Source organism: Zalophus californianus, chromosome 12 (genome assembly GCF_009762305.2).
Source record: "Zalophus californianus isolate mZalCal1 chromosome 12, mZalCal1.pri.v2, whole genome shotgun sequence".
NCBI lineage: Eukaryota > Metazoa > Chordata > Mammalia > Carnivora > Otariidae > Zalophus > Zalophus californianus.
In genome coordinates, this window is record NC_045606.1 from 94,144,798 (window position 1) to 94,164,264 (window position 19,467).

At 43.6% G+C, this 19,467-nt stretch overlaps 2 gene segments (V, D, J or C); both read left to right on the plus strand.

Annotated features, from left to right (window-relative positions):
* LOC113911840 overlaps positions 1-19,467 on the plus strand; it is a 150,958-nt gene that overhangs the window by 6,561 nt on the left and 124,930 nt on the right. The window contains 1 exon segment of the C gene segment in view: positions 66-72. Within this exon segment, the coding sequence occupies positions 66-72 (7 nt within the window).
* Positions 13,306-14,938, plus strand: LOC113910957. The segment is given in 2 exon segments: positions 13,306-14,220; positions 14,321-14,938. Coding segments are annotated over 2 exon segments (555 nt in total).

A 19,467-nucleotide genomic window follows, 5' to 3' on the forward strand; every position in this document is an offset into this window, starting at 1 on the left:
CGTTCCCGTCCTGACCCTGCCCGGGGCACCAGGCTCCTCCACTGAGTTGCCTTCTGTCTTCTGGAGGGTGGGTGAGTCCTTAGAACACTAAGATCTCTCTGCATGTTATCTTTCCAGTGATTACTCCACTCTTTCTTTTTTTTTTTTTTTTCCATTTTCAAATTCTTTTCTCCCCACAGAATTTGTAGAAGGTGGAGCCGCCCAGGCTCCCAGACATAAGATCACAGAAAAAAACAGGCCATGGCTTTTTGTGGTGTGATCCTATTTCTGGCCACAGAATCCTTTACCGGTATCGACAGACCTGGGACAGGGCCTGGGGCTTCTGATTGCATTTGAGGATGAGGCCATATTAGATGATTCACAGCTGCCTCAGAATTGATTTTCTGCAGAGAGGCCCAAAGGAGTAGACTCTACCCTCAAGATCTAGCCTGCTGAGGTGGGGACTCGATTTTGTATTTCTGTGCCAGCAGCTAACTTAGCCACAGCATCCCAGAAGCACTTCCTTTCTGCGCACAAAACATTATGATTCCCCTTTCTAGTCAGCTCACAGAAGCTCTAGACGGAGGCCTTACCTTATCCTTCATTATGCGAGGGATAGAAGTGGGCTTGCAGAGATAAGCTATGATTCCTATAAAGGGAAGACAGGAGGACTGAAAATGTTGTTTGAAAATAATTATGACTCAGGTTTAGAAGCACTTCTTGGGGATAACTCAAGGATCCCAAACTGGACGTGACTGGTCATACACTCAGGCCCCAAGGGCCAGTGATTGCTGTTCCCCTATGAAAATACGCAATCACAAAACATACGCAATAAACTCTAATAATACAGATGGCAAATCTTCGAGAGTAGCTAACAGCAGGCTCTCCCTCTGTGGTTCTTACCACTGTCTAAATTATTCGAATTGCTCTCCAGCTTGCTGTGGGAAGTTTTCTGCAGCAAAGTCTCAACACAGTATGTGCTTGGAGAACATTTTTTTCCTGTTCTCCTGGTGTTGTTAATGATGATGGTGTTGATAATTTCAGCTGTATTATTCAGCCCTTCTCCGACTTCAAAGGAATACACACCAATGGATATCCTGGCATCGAGTCCCAAATCTTGGCTCAAAATGAATTCTTTCTCCAGAGTGATCTAACTCTTCAAAGTAACCAACACAGTTCAGCACTGTGCCCCGGGCTTGAGCCAGCTAGTTCAGAGACTTTGAGGGCATCTCCAGCTGGCTGCCTTAGCACATCAAAATAGCTCCCTCGCGCATTAAATATTCCTTAGTAAGAACTTCTGAAACAACCAGTTGCCCCCGATCCACTTATGCCCTCAGATTAACTCTTCAATTAACAACCTTTGTGTTGAGATCCATATCCTCCACTATAAATTCTGTCAGATTCCCTAAGAGAGTAGTGGCCATCGTTCTGAACCATTGGTTAGAACTCTTTAGTAAGCAGCTTCCTGAGATTTCCCTCAAAACACTGTTACTGCCCCTCAGCCCCTGTGGTTTTACTTCCTTCCTTATCCAACCAAGAAGTGAGTCATAATTTACGTCCATTTATCTGGTGCACAGCTCTGCCCGTATCTTCATCCAGTTTACTCGTCTGACAACTTCAGTCATTGATGAATACAACTATCCACCATCTCTGTGCCAGAATTTTTATTTGGTTATTTTTCCAGTCTGCTGATATATATATCTCCAGTAAATTAACATACCATGTTATATTAGTTTCAGGTGTACAATACAGTGATTCAACAATTCTACACATTACTCAGTGCTCATCATGATAAGTGCGCTCTTCATCCCCATCACCTATTTCCCCCATCGCCCCACTCACCTGCCTCCTGGTGACCATCAGTTTGTTCTCTACATTTGAGACTCTGTTTTTTTGTTTGTCTCCTTTTTTCTTTGTTTATTTGCTATATTTTATAGTTACTCAGCCTAATAACATTTTCTGAGATTGTCCTTTATCTCTTCATAGATAGGAAACATAGTTGTTTCAGAGTCTGTCTGAATATTTTCACATCTGACATCTTTGTGGGGCTATTTTTGTCGATTTTCTTTTTCTGCTCCTTCTCAGTCATGATGTTTGTATTTTCATGGTGTTTGTATTTTTCCTTATGAATCCAATTATCTTTGGCTTTGTGCCAGACACTAGATTTGTAGAAATAAATTTTTGCTGGGTTGGACAGATCTTCCTCCAGAGAGAATTTCATTTTGCTTCTGCCAAGTGCATGGGGGTATAAACAACCTGGGGCCACCTGAATCAGAATTCAAGGCTTGAGGTGGCCTGGGTCACCTAGAGAACAGATTTATCTCTATCTCATCTTTACTTTGAATCTGTTAATTCATGTACATTTGGTACATTCTGGACTTTGATTTTTGTCCCTCTGGCCAGTGAGTCAGTCTCGTGAGCACTGAGTCGGGGTAGGCAAATGCCCCCAAAGGCAAAAAGAGACTGTTATGCTGTCCTCTCCAGCCACTCACCTTCTCCAAGATTCCAGCCTTGTGTCTCCCACTATATTTTTGAGACATTAATTAACTGAGGTTTTTGATGTTGTCATTTCACCCAACTATTTGGGGAACAACAGAAGGATTGATTTGAGAGCTCTTATTTATAATTCTAGGGACTGAGGTCAAGGAATTTTATTTAGAATTTTATTTTATTTTTTTAAAGATTTTATTTATTTATTTGACAGACAGACACATAGCGAGAGAGGGAACACAAGCAGGGGGAGTGGGAGAGGGAGAAGCAGGCTTCCCGCAGAGCAGGGAGCCCAATGCTGGGCTCGATTCCAGCACCCTGGGATCGTGACCTGAGCCGAAGGCAGACACTTAATGACTGAGCCACCCAGGTGCTCCTTATTTAGAATTTTAAATCAAAATGCATTAATAGTAGATTCTTAGTCTATAATTTCTTTGTATTTAACTTAAATGGCATAGAGATGTTATACTTAAACTTTAATTTCAACTAGAGAATTTTTTTAAAATGTAAAGGGTATTTATAGTCAAATTGAGACATTTGTTTTTTGTCATTTTATTATTGGAGTATTTGTCATTGGAGTATTATTGGAGTACTTTTATGTTCTTTTTTACTTTTATCCATAACCTCTGGCATGTCATTGGACCATGTGGCAGGACAGGAAATAGAAAAAGGAGTGAATATTTAGACTTGAGCAGAGAACACAGAATGGACTTGGAACTCATTTAATTGCTGCACTGTCGTGATGCGTTTGAGCCGGTTTTTCACGAGTACACCCAAGGAGCAGTGGCTGGAATTGGGAAAATAACTAACAAGTGGCTCCATCTTCCCCACTTAAACCCAGTCTCCTGAGACATCACTTTATTCCACATTCCCCATTTTGGGAGATTTCCCTAAAGTAATACTCCTGTTCTTTTTTTAAGATTTTATTTACTTATTTGAGAGAGAGAGAACAAGCAGAGGGGACGGGCAGAGGGAGAGGGAGACGCGGAACTTGATCCCAGGACCCAGGGATCAGGACCTGAGCTGAAGGCAGACGCTTAATTAACAAACTGAGCTACGCGGGTGGGCCTACTAATACTTCTGTTCTAATCTTCCCATTCCTTATCGACTTTTCTATATGGGAAGGGAAATAAGTGATCTCATTTAATTTCTTCATCTTTCTTTAGTCTCTCCTCATCTTTGTGCTTTCCTTCTGGTACCTAGACAAGAGATCGATTCCTTGGTGTTTTCTCAGCATGAACTAAGATTAGTGGAGAACTTTATTTTTCATACTAGGTAGACTGCAGTTTGGAGGAGAGAGAAAATGAGTTAAATTCCGACTCAGTATAGTGTTAGCCAGACCATTGGGTTTCACATCTGAGCCCCATTATTTACCATTATTTTGGTATTTACCAATATCATCAAAAAGGACATTATCATGTCCACCTGTATGGCTCCAATGTCTAACTATCGGTTCCATCTTAGGCCACAATAAGACAATATTAGCTGTTGACCCTCTAATACTAACAAATCATACACCCATACCCCTTGTACTCAATGAAACAAGGCACAACTCCACTTCCGTCCTGACAAGAGAACACATCTGTGCTGTTTCTTCCCATTGGCCACTAGGAGGCACTGTGGCTTCACTGTCATCTAGAGTCCAGAAGGGCTGAACAAGCCCCCTGGAAGGAGAGGGTTTAAGGGTTAAACCATGGGGCTGGGTTTAGATTCAGGGAATTGCAGATACCTTGAATGCTGGCTGAGAATGAAGGAATTAAAGACCAAGGCTCCTTCCTCTATTTTATGGAGACACTTTTGTTCTGAACTGGACTCTGAATGGCAGGTATGCTTGTTGTGGTTTGCTGAAGGTGTGGGAGCTCACGGAGCTGGGGCTGGTGAGGTTTGCATGTTCTGGGCTGGGAAAAGCTGAGTGTCAGAGAAACTTTAGCGAGCCTGACCCAAACCAACCCCGGCCAGCCCATCTGCTCTGTGGTTCTGCAGCTGGTAAAGCAGGGAGACCTGCAGATGCTACCTTGGACCACATCAGAGGGACCCTGGCCCCAGGGAGCTGGCAGTCGCGGGGACACCACCCGCAAATGCACTTTCCAAGCAGGGACTGGGATGGGCCAGAACAACAGAATTTCTCCCCAAGGTCTTCTGTTCTCACCAGGAAGATGCCACAATGTACTTTTGACTTTACCATTTGCTCCAGATTCCCATGTGCCCCCTGGAAGCAGATGATGTCTGGGGATAAGAGATAAGAAGGTTTTGCCTGGACCTTCCTTGGCCTGATTTCAGGTTCTTTCTATGTGATTGTGTATCAGTCTCTCCCCCTAACCTTATCTTGTATCCTGTACTGCCTCTTCTGCCCCAGTCCCATGGATACTGTAATTTATTCAATTCCTATTGCTGCTCTAACAAATTACCACATGTTTTATGGCCCAAAAGAATACGGATTTGTTATCTCACAGTTTTGCGAGTCGGGAGTCCAAAATGGATCTAACTGGGGTTAAAATTAAGGTGTCAGCAGGGTCATAGGGGCTCTAAGGACACTGTTTTCTTGCCTTTTTCAACCTCTAGGCCACCACCCTTCCTTGGCTCATAGAGCCCTTCCATCTTCCAAGCCATCAATGGCCGGTCGAGGCTGTTCTCGTGCTATTATCACTCTGACTCTGACTCTGACTCTTCCTCCTTCTTCCACATGTTAGGACCCTTGGGATTATATTGGGCCCACCTTTAAATTTCAGTATACACTCCCTGTATTGAGGTCCGCTGATCAGCAGCCTTAATTCCATTTGGAACCTTCATTCCCCCTTGTTATGTAATATAACACACCCACAATTCCGGGGATGGGACATGGACATCTGTGGGGAGCCATCGTTCTGTCTACCACACCTAGGTACACGGTAACAAGGAAAGAGCAGACAATGATCTTTTTGGAAACAGAATAATGGCCAGAGATTTACATTCTGGATCCAATAGAAACCAATAGACAAACAGGTACCTCAGGTAACATAATCCAGTCTGAAAAATATCTGCTTTTTGAAATTAGCATGTGTCGGGGCGCCTGGGTGGCTCAGTGGGTTAAGCGTCTGCCTTCAGCTCAGGTCATGATCCTAGGGTCCTGGGATCGAGCCCCGTGTCTGGCTCCCTGCTCAGCAGGGAGTCTGCTTCTCCCTCTCCCTCTGCCCCTCCCTGCTCATGCTTTCTCTCTCTCTCACGTGCTCTCTCTCTCTCTCTCTCAAATAAATAAAATCTTTAAAAAATAATAATAAAATTAGCATGTGGTCCTTAGATTCAGGGGACTCAACAGTACATCTCTATGCTAACCACAAAATACAGACTTGAACTGGTCCTTCTTCTTGATTAACAACTTAACTGACCAACCCAAAAAATGCTTCTCTCTGCTCTCCATAACCTTTACCATGAGCAGAAGTGGGTTTGTGGCATCAGACCCCTTTTAGAGGGAAAGGTTCAGTGTTATTGATTTAAAAACAATGAGCTTTTCTAGGAGTAAGAATATATTTAAATCAACTCTAGAGAATTTTATTTGCACGTCTTCAAGAATGAGAAAATCCTCCACTTATTTCATGGTGGGGATAGAGAAGTGTGGAAGATTCTATCCCATGGGCCTTGGGAATTTAACAGAGCTCAAGGATAAATAAACTCAGAAAGGTTTTTCACTGCAAGTAAGAGCTTTCAGATTGAATCAGTTCTCATCAATTCAGCCCCTGGAGCCCTAACAATGCAGATGGTATTGTTTTTTCTGGAGTGCTCAGAGCCTAACTCCTAACTAACTGATGGATGGTTCTGAGCATGTGTATATGACCAGGAGCCTTTAACCACAGGTGAGGGGAGTATGAGAGCTTGCAGAGAAGCTGGCTTGCAGGGAGACAATGAAGTTATCTGCAAATACTTGGAGTTTAGGTTCAAATGGGATAGCTGGTAGGCTCTGGTTGCATAAATCTGTATCTCAGGGCAGCTGTAATTGGGTTCAGTTGTGCCTGATTCATCTCTCAGAGACGTAGCCTCCTCTGCAGGGAGCTCCTGAGTTGTGGGTGGCGGCTTATTTAGTGATGTCACTGACAGACACATCTCGTGGAGATAGATTCTCCCCAAACTCGCAACTCTGCTCATGCTCACAAGGGCCCTGGTCTGGGCTGTTCCACATCTGCCTTCACCCTGCAATGGGCACCCCGGCCCTCTGTCTCTTAGGGGTCCTTTGTCTCCTAGGGGTAAGTGAGTCCCCAGAAAATGTAACATTCTCATTCTGGGTTTCCCTGTGTGACTCCAATATTTTTCTGATTCTGTCCCCAGATTCTGTCCCCTTCCACGGAGTTTACAGATGCTGGAGTCATCCAGACACCCAGGCACAAGGTGACAAAGGTGGGACAAGAAGTAATCCTGAGATGCAAGCCTATTTCTGGTCACGCAGGCCTTTACTGGTATAGATGGACCTCAGGGCAGGGACCAGAGCTGCTGATCTCTTTCAACAATCAAGATCCTGTAGATGACTCGGGGATGCCCGAGAAACGGTTCTCAGCAGAGATGCCTGACAAATCATCCTCCACCCTGAAGATCAAGCGCACAGAACTCGAAGACTCAGCCACGTACCTGTGTGCCAGCAGTGTAGACACAGTGCTGCCGAGTCACCCCCTCCCGATGCAGAAACCCTCAAGCTTCCCCTTCTGCCTCCAGCCCCCAGCTGTCCTGGGTAGAGGTCTCTCCTGCTCCTTCACCAGGATAAATGAGTGGGTTTGGGGGCCTGACAACGACAGAAAATGATAAGGTAGCAACATAGAAAATCTTATGTGGGAAATAACTTAGGAAATGGGTTTCAGGGATTCCTGACAAGTTGCGAGCTCAGAACTCACCACATGTCAGATAGACTTTAATGACACACCCTGTAGATTTTCCTGCCTTCCTGCATTTGCCATGCCCATCCGAATGGTAGGCGCTCCTGATAACTGATGTCTTCACAACTCCTCGGTCCTTTTCATTCTCTACTAACACTGGGTATTAATAGAATCCCCCACCACCAGCACAAGTTTTCCTGATTGTAACAGAAGCCTCTTCACTGTGACTGTGGACATTCCTTTCTAAGGTTAATGTAACTTAATGTTTATGTGGGGCCTTTTCATTCTGTTCAAAGAGCATCTCAAATACGGGCAAAGCAGACAGCTTATTCCATGAGCCACCAGCTACCACTCCTGGAATCTTGGGGTTCATCAGTCTCTGTCCTGCCTGAGGAGAGTCCTGGCCTGCCTGAGGATAGACAGCAGAGGCCAGTGCCAGCCAAAGGCTGTGTGGGACTCAGGGCTGGTAGGGCCTCTTTGGCTGCCTGCCCTGGGACAATAAAAACAGGCTCCACACTGAGTATCTACAAGTGTGCAGACCTACACACACTTACTTTGCCCTCTTTCCTCCTGATCCTACATCCTGAACCTGTATTCTTCTTCTGACTTATGCTAGACACTTCCATTCCATTCTGCAATCCATTCTGAATGGTTATAATTACTCTTCCCCACGGTCTTATTTTAGGTACTGAACCCTTCTCAGCCCTTATCGGGGCATCTCTGGCAATTGGTGCAGAGACGCCTGAATTCTGACTGCCCAAGGAGATTCGGGTTCAATGAGTTCTGCCATACAGCCAAATTCCACTTGTCATTCTCCCATTTTTTGCCATTCTGGGGTCCTGCTCTTCAAGATGGAAACTGAAAGATCAGATTCAGTTTCTGTCATGTTTACGGTGGACAGAATCTGCTTCCGTGTCTGATTTCAGTGTGTTCTTCGGCCTGGCTCTTCCCTGCTGCTCCCAGACCCTTTTCTTCGCCTGCTCTAAAACCCGCCTCCTGGACACATATGACCTGTGTGACCTAATCATCACACAGACAGTTTATACATTTATTAAATATGTTACCGTGGGCACAATTACTTCATCGCTCATCTTTTCAATTTTCTCATCTTTAAAGCAGGAATAATCATTATAAGAGCCTCGTGGTATTTTTTTAGAGATAAATTAATCCATGGAAAGTACATAAAGGCTTTCAACACATATAGCCATGTATTTTGACGGTGGTTGTGGATAAAACCCATATGCAAACAAAAGTGTAAAAGCAAAAGCAGGAGAAAGATTCACTGACCCCAAAATAATGGTTATATCATGGAGGGAAAGAAAGAACCAAAGGGGGTAGTAAAGAGGGTCTTGACTTTATGTGCCATAATTTTTCTCTGTTTAAATAATCTAAAACTAAGTGGCGAAATGTTGCACTTTGTTCAGTGTCAGTGATCAGAGCTATATCTCATTAGGAGTTGAACAGACCATGGTCTCTGCAGTTCTGTGTAGATTATTTGCATTAGGTATCTATAATATCCAACAGATTTATTTGGGTTTAGTAATAGATCTCTTCCCATCCCTACTCCTCAATTCAAGCGCAGAATATGTATTTTGGATGACGCAGCTGTAGGCATGGGCTCTCCATCATACAGAGCGCTATAAAATGGCAGCTACTCATGTTTGGATATTTTTTGAGATCCTGGTTGATGACAACCTTCCCATTTACTGTTAAGAGATTAAAAATGCAAGGTCAAATCTAATACTGAGTCTTTCAGAAGTGAGAACATACCTATTGAAATAGTCTCATTAGGTGGCCTGTCATGGGAGAATTTATATTTCCAAGAGTCTTCTTGAAAGTCAAAGAGTGTGAACTATCAGTAATTGGTGAACTCCCAGACAGAAATAATTTATTGTACATGAGAGCAGGCATAAACTGGCCAGACCCTCTCTCTTGAAGAAAAAGTAATTAGGAGGACTCTCAGGGAGAAATAAGTTAGATCATGTACACACAAAGACCCAAAATCAATCAACATAATTATTGCAAAAGCTTAGAGGACAAATGAAAGAGCTCTTGTGGCTGGAACAAAATGTCACAGAGAGTTTCATGTGCTAAGAGCATGGATGAAACATTGCACACTGTCCTTTCTCTTTGCCATCAGGATAGGAACAAAGGAAAACTATTTATAGTAGAAAGTTCTTATATGGTTCTTACTATATTCCTGCTAGAAGCTGAAAACATTCAATTAGTACTCCATTCTACAGACAAGGAAATTGAAGAAGAAGAAAGATATATAATTTTCCAAAAGTCATATAGCTAAGAAATGATGGAAATGGGAATCAGACACAAGAAATTTGGGACCGGATTCTTTTTAAGCATTTACAAACTACTGCAAACAAAATTTAAAATGCAGATTTACTCAATTGGAGGAAGAAGGAGATTTCCTTGGGAGAAGTGCTAAAATCTTAGAAGACTTCGTATTCTCATGTGAAAGGAAAAGGGATCCTGAGGGCCAGGAAAGACAGATTTAAAGGGAAGAAGAGAAGCGTTGGGTTCAGTTGCTCTCAAAGGAGCTACTAGAGAAGAGAGATGTTTTCTTGATACTAAGGCAGATCAGATAACTGGTCCCCGAGAAGTCTAATAGAGGAAACCATGCAGGATCTCAGAGGATTCATTCCACTGGAACGCCTCCCCAAAAGATGAGAGTGGCCTTCAGAACCACACCTGTAAAAACGGCTACGTACGGTCTGGACAGTTTTGACAGGGGAATGCTTAGAAAGATCCGTTGAAAATACTGAAATTATTCAGAGTGTCAGCTATAGCCTGTGCCTTACAAGAGCTTGCCTATTACAGATACAATATATAAATATATTTATAAAATTATGAATCTTAGGAACGGCTTAGGAAAAATGGGGCAAATAAATAAGGAAGAGGCAAAACAATGAGAATACCTTGTAGAAGGCATTAGCAGAGGAATTTGAAGATATGCAATATTTGTTTTCATAGTGCTTGTCTTAGAAGACCCAGATGTCACAAATGTCACATCTCTCACTGGGGAGGATCACAGAGATAACCTTCGAGACTATATTACAAAGATTCATGACGTGGATCAGGATGCAAACATAAAATTTAAAAATTTAGTTCCAGTGATTATTACTAACATTACTATGTTTGAGACGGAACAGGATGAATTTTAAAAGCATTTTCTACTTTTGGAAATTCAACCTAATCTTTCTTAAAGAATGAGGTAAGAGCAAAGGGAAATAAAATGATTACATTTGCATCATTCTTGTAGAACTAAAAAGCTAGAGTAGGAATAAATATGGTTCAAGGCCTGGAACATTCCATATTTGAGCAAAGAGAGTCAGTTGATAAAAAAAAGAAATGGAATTGGACTTTCCTGGATGCTTACAAGGAAATTTATAATGAAGGTAATACAGATTCAGATTCAGGGCATCGCTGGGTGTTGGTATTTTATTATTGGTAGTTGATTATGATGTCATTTCATTTTGGCACTGATCCTCTATTTTGTCGTCATGGGAAATATGGCCGGACAGATTGGGGAGGGAAGGGAGAATAGCTAATTCTCAGTTTTTCAGCCAGTGTGGACTTGGAGTTAATTACTATACTGTTCTGAATCATTTCATATCTTCTGAGACCCTGCTTAATTGCACAACTGTTGTTCCAAGGGGTGTCCAAAAGAGCAGTAATGATATTGGAGGAGATGTCTCCAGGTGGGAGCAGAACTGTCCTAACAGATGCTCATCTCTTTCTGCTCACAAGTGCAACACTTGCATACAATATTATTCAGCACTCTGTTTCATGGGGGCGGTCCTCCAGAGCTGCCACCACCCATCCCCTCTCTCTTCTCTGTAGCAGGAGAGCGGAGTTAGCTGATTGTGACTTTTGAAAGGAAGGAACCAAACAGGCTCAGATCACACCCTCCAGCTTGTATCTTTGTATTTGTCTGCATCTGGGGAAGACACTTTCTGTTCTCCTGCCTTGAAATTACAGTAAAATCAGTAGGCAGACTCTCTTCGGTAGGGAAGTCAGGGGGGTTGGCCATTCAATTCAGAGGAATGCTATTGAAGCTGCACCTTTCAGCCCCACCTTCACCAGCACCAAAGCTGCCATTTGGATTCCAGTTTCTCTGACTTCAATATCTCTCTCTCTCAAATGTTTTCAGTCTTAGAAACAGGGGTTATTATTTTTGAGCCCCTAGAATACCAACATCTGCAGCTCCCCTCTGCACCTATACCCATGTAACACAGCATAGGGCACTTTGGGTCTTGACAAAAAAGGCTCATTTCCTTTTTTGGCTCTTAGCCCACTGGCCACCAGGAGACACTGGTTCCGTTACCACTCAGCGGCTCTGGGGAGAAGCTGGGAGAGTCGCCTGGCCGTGGGCCTTAGTGAGAAGCTCTGGCTTGATGGCTGAATCATGACCTTGATTTGCAGACACTGGGTGAATGTTGGAGAGAGTAGGGAAGCACCCAAAGACTTCTATTCTTGTGCAAATGGGTTAAGACCAATAGGGAGCTTGAAACTGCAGGCAAGCATAGAATGGTTGCCAGGCAAAGGGGCCACATATACACACCACAGTAGCACCATCAGTCCAAACTGAGATAGTTTTTGTGTGTGTTGTGGGAAAAATAGACACATGCAGAAGCAAACAAGCACACGATCCCCAACCCAAGTCCTGTGAACACACAGAGGTGTGCGTTTATGTGGGTCAAAGATGGACTGCAGAGCTCCGGGCCAATTTTCTATGGAATGGGCCCCTGCCCTGCCCTGGGACAGGAGGCCGGGGTAGGGCACGTTTCTGTGACTACGTAATAATGGAAGCCCCTTCCCAGTAGAAGTGTCTTGATAGAAAAGAGGATCTTGCTCTTCTCTAAGTTAATATAGATCACTGAGCCAGCTTTCGGCTAAGTTGCTGAGAAGATTTAGGAAATGAGCCCTCAAGGCCATCTGTCTATGCCCTGTGGGCACCTCTGAGCAAGCACAGGATTTTGGGGGCCAGGGGCTGCTTGGATAAAACTGTGTGTCCTGATAGAAGCAAAACAAAATAGCTACCGAGCCAGGAACATCAGAGAAGCTGTTGGAATCCCAACCTGGTCCCATCCTACTGAGGGGGATGGGGTAGGCCAGGGGGTTAAGGCAGCGCTCTGAGGACAGCCCGATTATATTCTAAGTCAGAGCAGCTCTGAACCTTCAGAAGTCCATAAATACATTAACATCACCAGGGCCTAGAGTGGCTTTAAGTCTGACTTCTCTTTCAACTAAAGATCAGAGTACTGAGGAAGGAGTCAGCCCACTCACTTTCTGAACTTGTTACATGTTCGAAGGTTCTCTGTTTTATGATCTTGTGTATCCTGGAGGAGATAGATCCTGGACAGGGGTAAGAAAATCCCTGCTGGAATGCTATGCCCTGATTTCAGGGTGCTTTCCATGTATCTCTGTTAATATTGTGCTTCCTAAACTCTGTAAGCAGCTCTGCCTTCTTCACCCACGGGCTAAAGGATGCTACCCTGAAACAGGTAAACACAGGACTGGGGAGTGAGCACTGCTGATTCTCTACTGTTAGGGAAGTGTTGGTGGGCCTGGGTGGTTCAGTCATTAAGCATCTGCCTTCAGCTCAGGTCATGGTCCCAGGGTCCTGGGATCGAACCCCACCATCGGCAGGAAGCCTGCTTCTCCCTCTCCCGCTCCCCTTGCTTGTGTTCTTGCTCTTGCTGTCTCTCTCTCTGTCAAATAAATAAATAAAATCTTAAAAAAAAAAAAGTGTTACTATCATAACTTCCAAGTGGCTAATCATACCTTTTTCACTCATCTTGACAGACTCCCAGCTTGGGAAGTTGGAGGAGTAGAGCTCTGCACCAACAGCGGAAACATGGAGCTAATGTGTTCCATCTTCTCTATGGACAAAAATCATTACTATTCATACCCCAAGAAACAGGTCATTTTCCAGATTTCCATCCCCACCTCCAAAAGAGTTTGTAAGTATTAGTTACCTTAGTAGAGGGAGAGAGTCAGGTGTTAATCATTGAAGAACCTTGTAGAGATTTGCTAGGCATCAGAAGATCAGGATTAACTGGGGAGTACTTTATTGTGGATTTTCAAGGAGAGCTAAAGCTCTCATTTATCATATACAATCCATACCAGTGCCTGAAGGATTAACACAATTTTGAGCTTCACCACAGAGAAGTAAAATGGCATCCCTTACGTATAGAAATGCAGTTACAGGAAGCGCTGTGCTGTGGGCTGGGGGAAATCACACAGCACGAGGGCATCGGTCTCTAGCCTTCACTAGGAATAACATCTTCACAATCCTGTCTCTTCCCAGCACTTCCATTTAGGTCTCTTCCCAAAGAGCGCAGTGGCCCAGTCAAAATGCTTCTGGGAGGAATCTGAGGCAAAGCCCTAATTAAGCAAGGAATTATTTTGATTTTGTGTCTGGGAGATAGAGATTGCCCATGAGAGGAATAATGAAAGTCTTGAGATTTGAAAAGTAATGTATTGGTATCAGAATTTGTGGCCCTGGTGGCACACCCAGTCTTGGAAATGTCCAGCAGACAGTAGATTTGTGATGCATCAGGACAGCAGAGTGCTGGAGGCTCAGGGCTGTGACGGGTACAGTTGGGGGAGGTGCTTTGAATGAGCCAACCACATCCTGAAGTAGTTATGATCCAGTCCAGTCAATCTTCTGTAGAGAATTAATGCTCACCTTTGGAAGGAGGTCCCATGAGCAGTGACAGAGAGCAATAAATATCACTGTTGGGGCACTCTCCACCTTGTGGAACTCAGAGGAACTAGGATGCCCCGCCCCTCTGTTCATGCCCACAAGGGCCTCATCCGGTGAAGCCTCCTCCCCGCCACCCTGCCATGGCCACCAGGCTCCTCTGCTGTGTGGCCCTTTGTCTCCTGGGAACAGGTGAGTCCCCAGAAATAAACAATCAGCATTTTTAGATATTTCCAATTATAAGTCCGTTAAGGTTCTTTATTCTGTCTCCAAATTCTGTCCTTTTCCACAGAGTTTACAGATGCTGGAGTCATCCAGGCACCCAGGCACAAGGTGACAAAGGTGGGACAAGAAGTAACCCTGAGATGCAAGCCTATTTCTGGTCACACAGGCCTTTACTGGTATAGATGGACCTCGGGGCAGGGACCAGAGCTGCTGATCTATTTCAACAATCAAGCTCCTGTAGATGACTCGGGGATGCCCAAGAAACGGTTCTCAGCAGAGATGCCTGACAAATCATTCTCCACGCTGAGGATCAAGCCCACAGAACTTGAAGACTCAGCCACGTACCTGTGTGCCAGCAGTGTAGACACAGTGCTGCCGAGTCACCCCCTCCCGATGCAGAAACCCTCAAGCTTCCCCTTCTGCCTCCAGCCCCCAGCTGTCCTCTGCAGTCTTTCGAAGCTTCTCCCCTGTCAGCACAGGGATGTGGGTCTGGTGTTCTTCATGTCTCTGGGGAAGGCAAGAACAGATACTTCTCAGTATCACAGTAGAAAACTTTTGGTAGGAAGACAATAGGGGGTGGGTTTCTGGCATTCCTCACAAATTCTCACAGAGGGTGACTGAGTCCAAGACTGAGGGTGAATGTCACCCACTGGGCTTTCAAGTGATTAAGTAAACTCAAAACTATGCCTCACATAGCCTGGGTTTTCTTAAGTTGGTGATCTTTGCTCCCTTGTGCCTTCACCTTCATCAGAATGGTTAAGCGGGCGTGGTTGTCTCCACAGACCCACCCAGCCCTTCCCATTTCTTCCAACCCTTCTCGTTCTGTTTTCCGAACAGTCTTCCTTAATTGTAGCAGAATTATTTTCCACCCTCACATTTTTTTAACTTTTCATTTAAAAATCACTATATATTCACAGGAAGCTGTCCAGTAGAACAAAGGGGTCTAGTCACCCATCATCTGGTTTCCACCCATGACCATATCTTACATAATCATACTCAAGTTATCAAGACCATGAAATTGACATTGGCCCCGAGTGTGGAAGCAGTTCTATGTTATTTCTGTCACACGTATAGGTTCACACAGCTGCCACCACAGTCAAGATGCAGAGCTGTTGCAACACCCAAAATCTTCCTTTATAATGTCATACACACACACACACACACACACACACACACACACACCACCCCAACCCCTGGGAACCACTGATTTATTCTCTATATCTATAATGTTGTCATTTTGAGACTGTTTTATGAATGGAATCATATAATAGGTGACCTCTTGAAATGGGCTTGTTCTCCTCGGCATATTGCCCTTGAGATTCAGCCAAGTTGCTGCATTTATCCATAGTTCGTTTCTTTTATCACTGAGTTGTGTTCCACGGCATGAATGTACCAGAGTTCGTTTAGCCATTCATCTCCGGCGGGACATTTTGGTTGTTTCTAGTTTTTGACTATGACAAATAAAGCTTCTATATCTAAACATTTATGCTCAGGGTTCTGGGTGAACATAAGTCCTCATTTCTCTGGGATACATTTATGCGCAGGAGTGAGATTGCTGGGTCACCTGGTGAGTGTGTTCTTACCTTTGAAATACAGAACCATATTATTTTCCAGAGCTGCTGTATCATTTGATGCTCCTAGAGATTTTGTTTGTTTGTTTGTTTATGAGAGAGATCACGCGTGCATGTGCATGAGTTGGGGAGGGGCAGAGGGAGAAGGAGAAACAGATTTCCGGCTGAGCAGGGAGCCCAACATGGTGCTTGATCCCAGGACCTCGAGATCATGACCAGAGCTTAAGGCAGATGCCCCGAATTCATTTTTTAATGTAAATTCGATTTACATGTAACATTCCACTTTATTATTTCCACAACACACATGCAAGGAACTAAAAGAATAGAAAGCAAACATGGTAGACCCAGATACTCTTTTCTTTGGATGTTTCTGTACTCTTCTCTTGAGAAATATTTGAATTCTTTCTATCCTTACCCACCTGGGGGTCTGTCCCTTCCATCTACTCCTCATTGGTTGCTGCTGTCTAATGCTGTTTCAGCTGTTCAGAAAGCTATGAATCCACGGCCAGGTGCCTGATTTATAAAAACACAGAGTTCCCAAATGATGTCTCCCAAACTGGTCGTACTTCGTTCGACCAGTTCTGAATGCACACCCTGACTTCTCTGGGCATGTCCTTGTCGGATCCAGGACCACAAACACTTCTCTGGATTTTGCCTGAAATTCATAGTCATCACCTTGCATTTCATCCTGGTTGTGGTAATTCTCAAATTCCACAGTCTTATTTTTCACAGGTATTCCAATGGCAGCCCACATACACATAAGATTGTAATATAGTCAGCAATGCTTTGGTGGCATTTGGCTCTAAGAGGTCTGCGTTTTAAGTTTCACTGGAAATTCAAGATCATGTGAATACTGTCCTATGAATCCACATCCACTATCATAATCCTAGATTTGCAGTTCCCAGATCCTGACTTCCCAGTAGAAATGGAGTGGTAGGGAATTTAGTTCCTCTTACTGGCATTAAGTGGTGGTATCTTTGGTTTCTGTGAGTGACCCTCATGAGCACTGGCATCCCATTTGCTTTTCATTATTGATCTTCAAGCATTTCTCATCTCTCCTACCTTAAAACCCCCAACATCTTAGATGGCTTGCAACACCTAGATGATACGGGGCTTCTCAGTTTTTTCATTTGCTCACTTCAGTGATCATTTCCTCCAGTGTATCTCAGATACTCACATCTACTTTTTATATTCTAGACCTGTAATCACAAACAATTTGAATCATCTCCAAAATTGCTCTCTCAAGCATCTGTTTCTCTCCCATTACCTCCTCTCCTTCCATCCCTGGTACTGCCTTGCAGCAACTCTTCAACCCCATTAGGAACTGTAATATTTTACACTTTACTTTTCTTCTTCTCCTTCTACTGTATTAATACTCTTTATACCTGGGGTGGGGGGTGATGTCCTCTCTCTGCCTCTTTGAGTGGCACAAAGAATCTAAAAAATTCCTGACTCTGACCAAGCAGCCTTACAATCATAGACTGTGTCTTAAGGAGGCCTGTAAACTTTTCTTTTGTTTTAATTTTTATTGTTATGTTAATCACCATACATTACATCATTACTTTTTGATGTAGTGTTCCATGATTCATTGTTTGTGCATAACACCCAGTGCTGCACACAGAATATGCCCTCTTTAACACCCATCACCAGGCTAACCCATCTCCCCACTTCCCTCCTCTCTAGAACCCTCAGTTTGTTTTTCAGAGTCCATTGTCTCTCATGGTTCGTCTCCCCCTCCGATTTACGCCCCTTCATTCTTCCCCTTCTGCTATCTTCTTCTTCTTCTTTTTTTTTTTAACATATATTGCATTATTTGTTTCAGAGGTACAGATCTGTGATTCAACAGTCTTGCACAATTCACAGTGCTCACCATAGCACATACCCTCCCCAATGTCTATCACCCAGCCACCCCGTCCCTCCCAAAACCCCACCACTCCAGCAACCCTCAGTTTGTTTCCTGAGATTAAGAATTCCTCATATCAGTGAGGTCATATGATACATGTCTTCCACTGATTGACTTACTTCATTCAGCATAACACCCTCCAGTTCCATCCACGTCGTTGCAAATGGCAAGATCTCATTCCTTTTGATGGCTGCATAATATTCCATTGTGTATATATACCACCTCTTCTTTATCCATTCATCTGTTGATGGACATCTTGGCTCTTTCCACAGTTTGGCTATTGTGGACATTGCTGCTATAAACATCGGGGTGCAGGTACCCCTTCGGATCCCTACCTTTGTATCTTTGGAGTAAATACCCAGTAGTGCAATTGCTGGATCGGCTGGTAGCTCTATTTTCAACTGTTTGAGGAACCTCCATACTGTTTTCCAGAGTGGTTGCACCAGCTTGCATTCCCACCAGCAATGTAGGAGGGTTCCCCTTTCTCCACATCCCCGCCAACATCTGTCATTTCCTGACTTGTTAATTTTAGCCATTCTGACGGGTGTGAGGTGGTATCTCATTGAGGTTTTGATTTGGATTTCCCTGATGCCAAGCGATGTTGAGCACTTTATCATGTGTCTGTTGGCCATTTGGATGTCTTCTTTGGAAAAATGTCTGTTCATGTCTTCTGCCCATTTCTTGATTGGATTACTTGTTCTTTGGGTGTTGAGTTTGATAAGTTCTTTATAGATTTTGGATACCGGCCTTTTATCTGATACGTCATTTGCAAATATTTTCTCCCATTCTGTCGGTTGTCTTTTGGTTTTGTGGACTGTTTCTTTTGCTATGCAAAAGCTTTTTATCTTGATGAACTCCCAAGAGTTTATGTTTGCCCTGGCTTCCCTTGCCTTTGGCGACGTTTCTGGGAAGAAGTTGCTGCGGCTGAGGTCGAAGAGGTTGCTGCCTGTGTTCTTCTTTAGGATTTTGATGGACTCCTGTCTCACGTTTAGGTCTTTCAGCAATTTGGAGTCTATTTTTGTGTGTGGTGTAAGGAAATGGTCCAGTTTCATTCTTCTGCATGTGGCTGTCCAATTTTCCCAACACCCTTTATTGAAGAGACTGTCTTTTTGCCATTGGACATTCTTTCCTGCTTTGTCAAAGATGAGTTGACCATAGAGTTAAAGGTCCATTTCTGGGCTCTCGATTCTGTTCCATTAATCTATGTGTCTGTTTTTGTGCCAGTACCATACTATCTTGGTGATGACAGCTTTGTAATGGATCTGGAAGTCCAGAATTGTGATGCCGCCAGCTTTGCTTTTCTTTTTCAACATTCCTCTGACTATTCGGGGTCTCTTCTGGTTCCATACAAATTTTAGGATTATTTGTTCCATTTCTATGAAAAAAGTGGTTGGTATTTTGATGGGGATTGCTTTGAATGTGTAGATTGCTCTAGGTAGCATTGACATGTTCACAATGTTTGTTCTTCCAATCCATGAGCATGGAACGTTTTTCCATTTCTTTGTGTCTTCCCCAATTTCTTTCATGAGTATTTTATAGTTTTCTGAGTACAGATCCTTTGCCTCTTTAGTTAAATTTATTCCTAGGTATCTTATGGTTTTGGGTGCAATTGTAAATGGGATCGACTCCTTAATTTGTCTCTCTTCTGTCTTGTTGTTGGTGTATAGGAATGCCACTGATTTCCATGCATTGATTTCATTTCCTGCCACTTTACTGAATTCCTGTAGGAGTTCTAGCAAT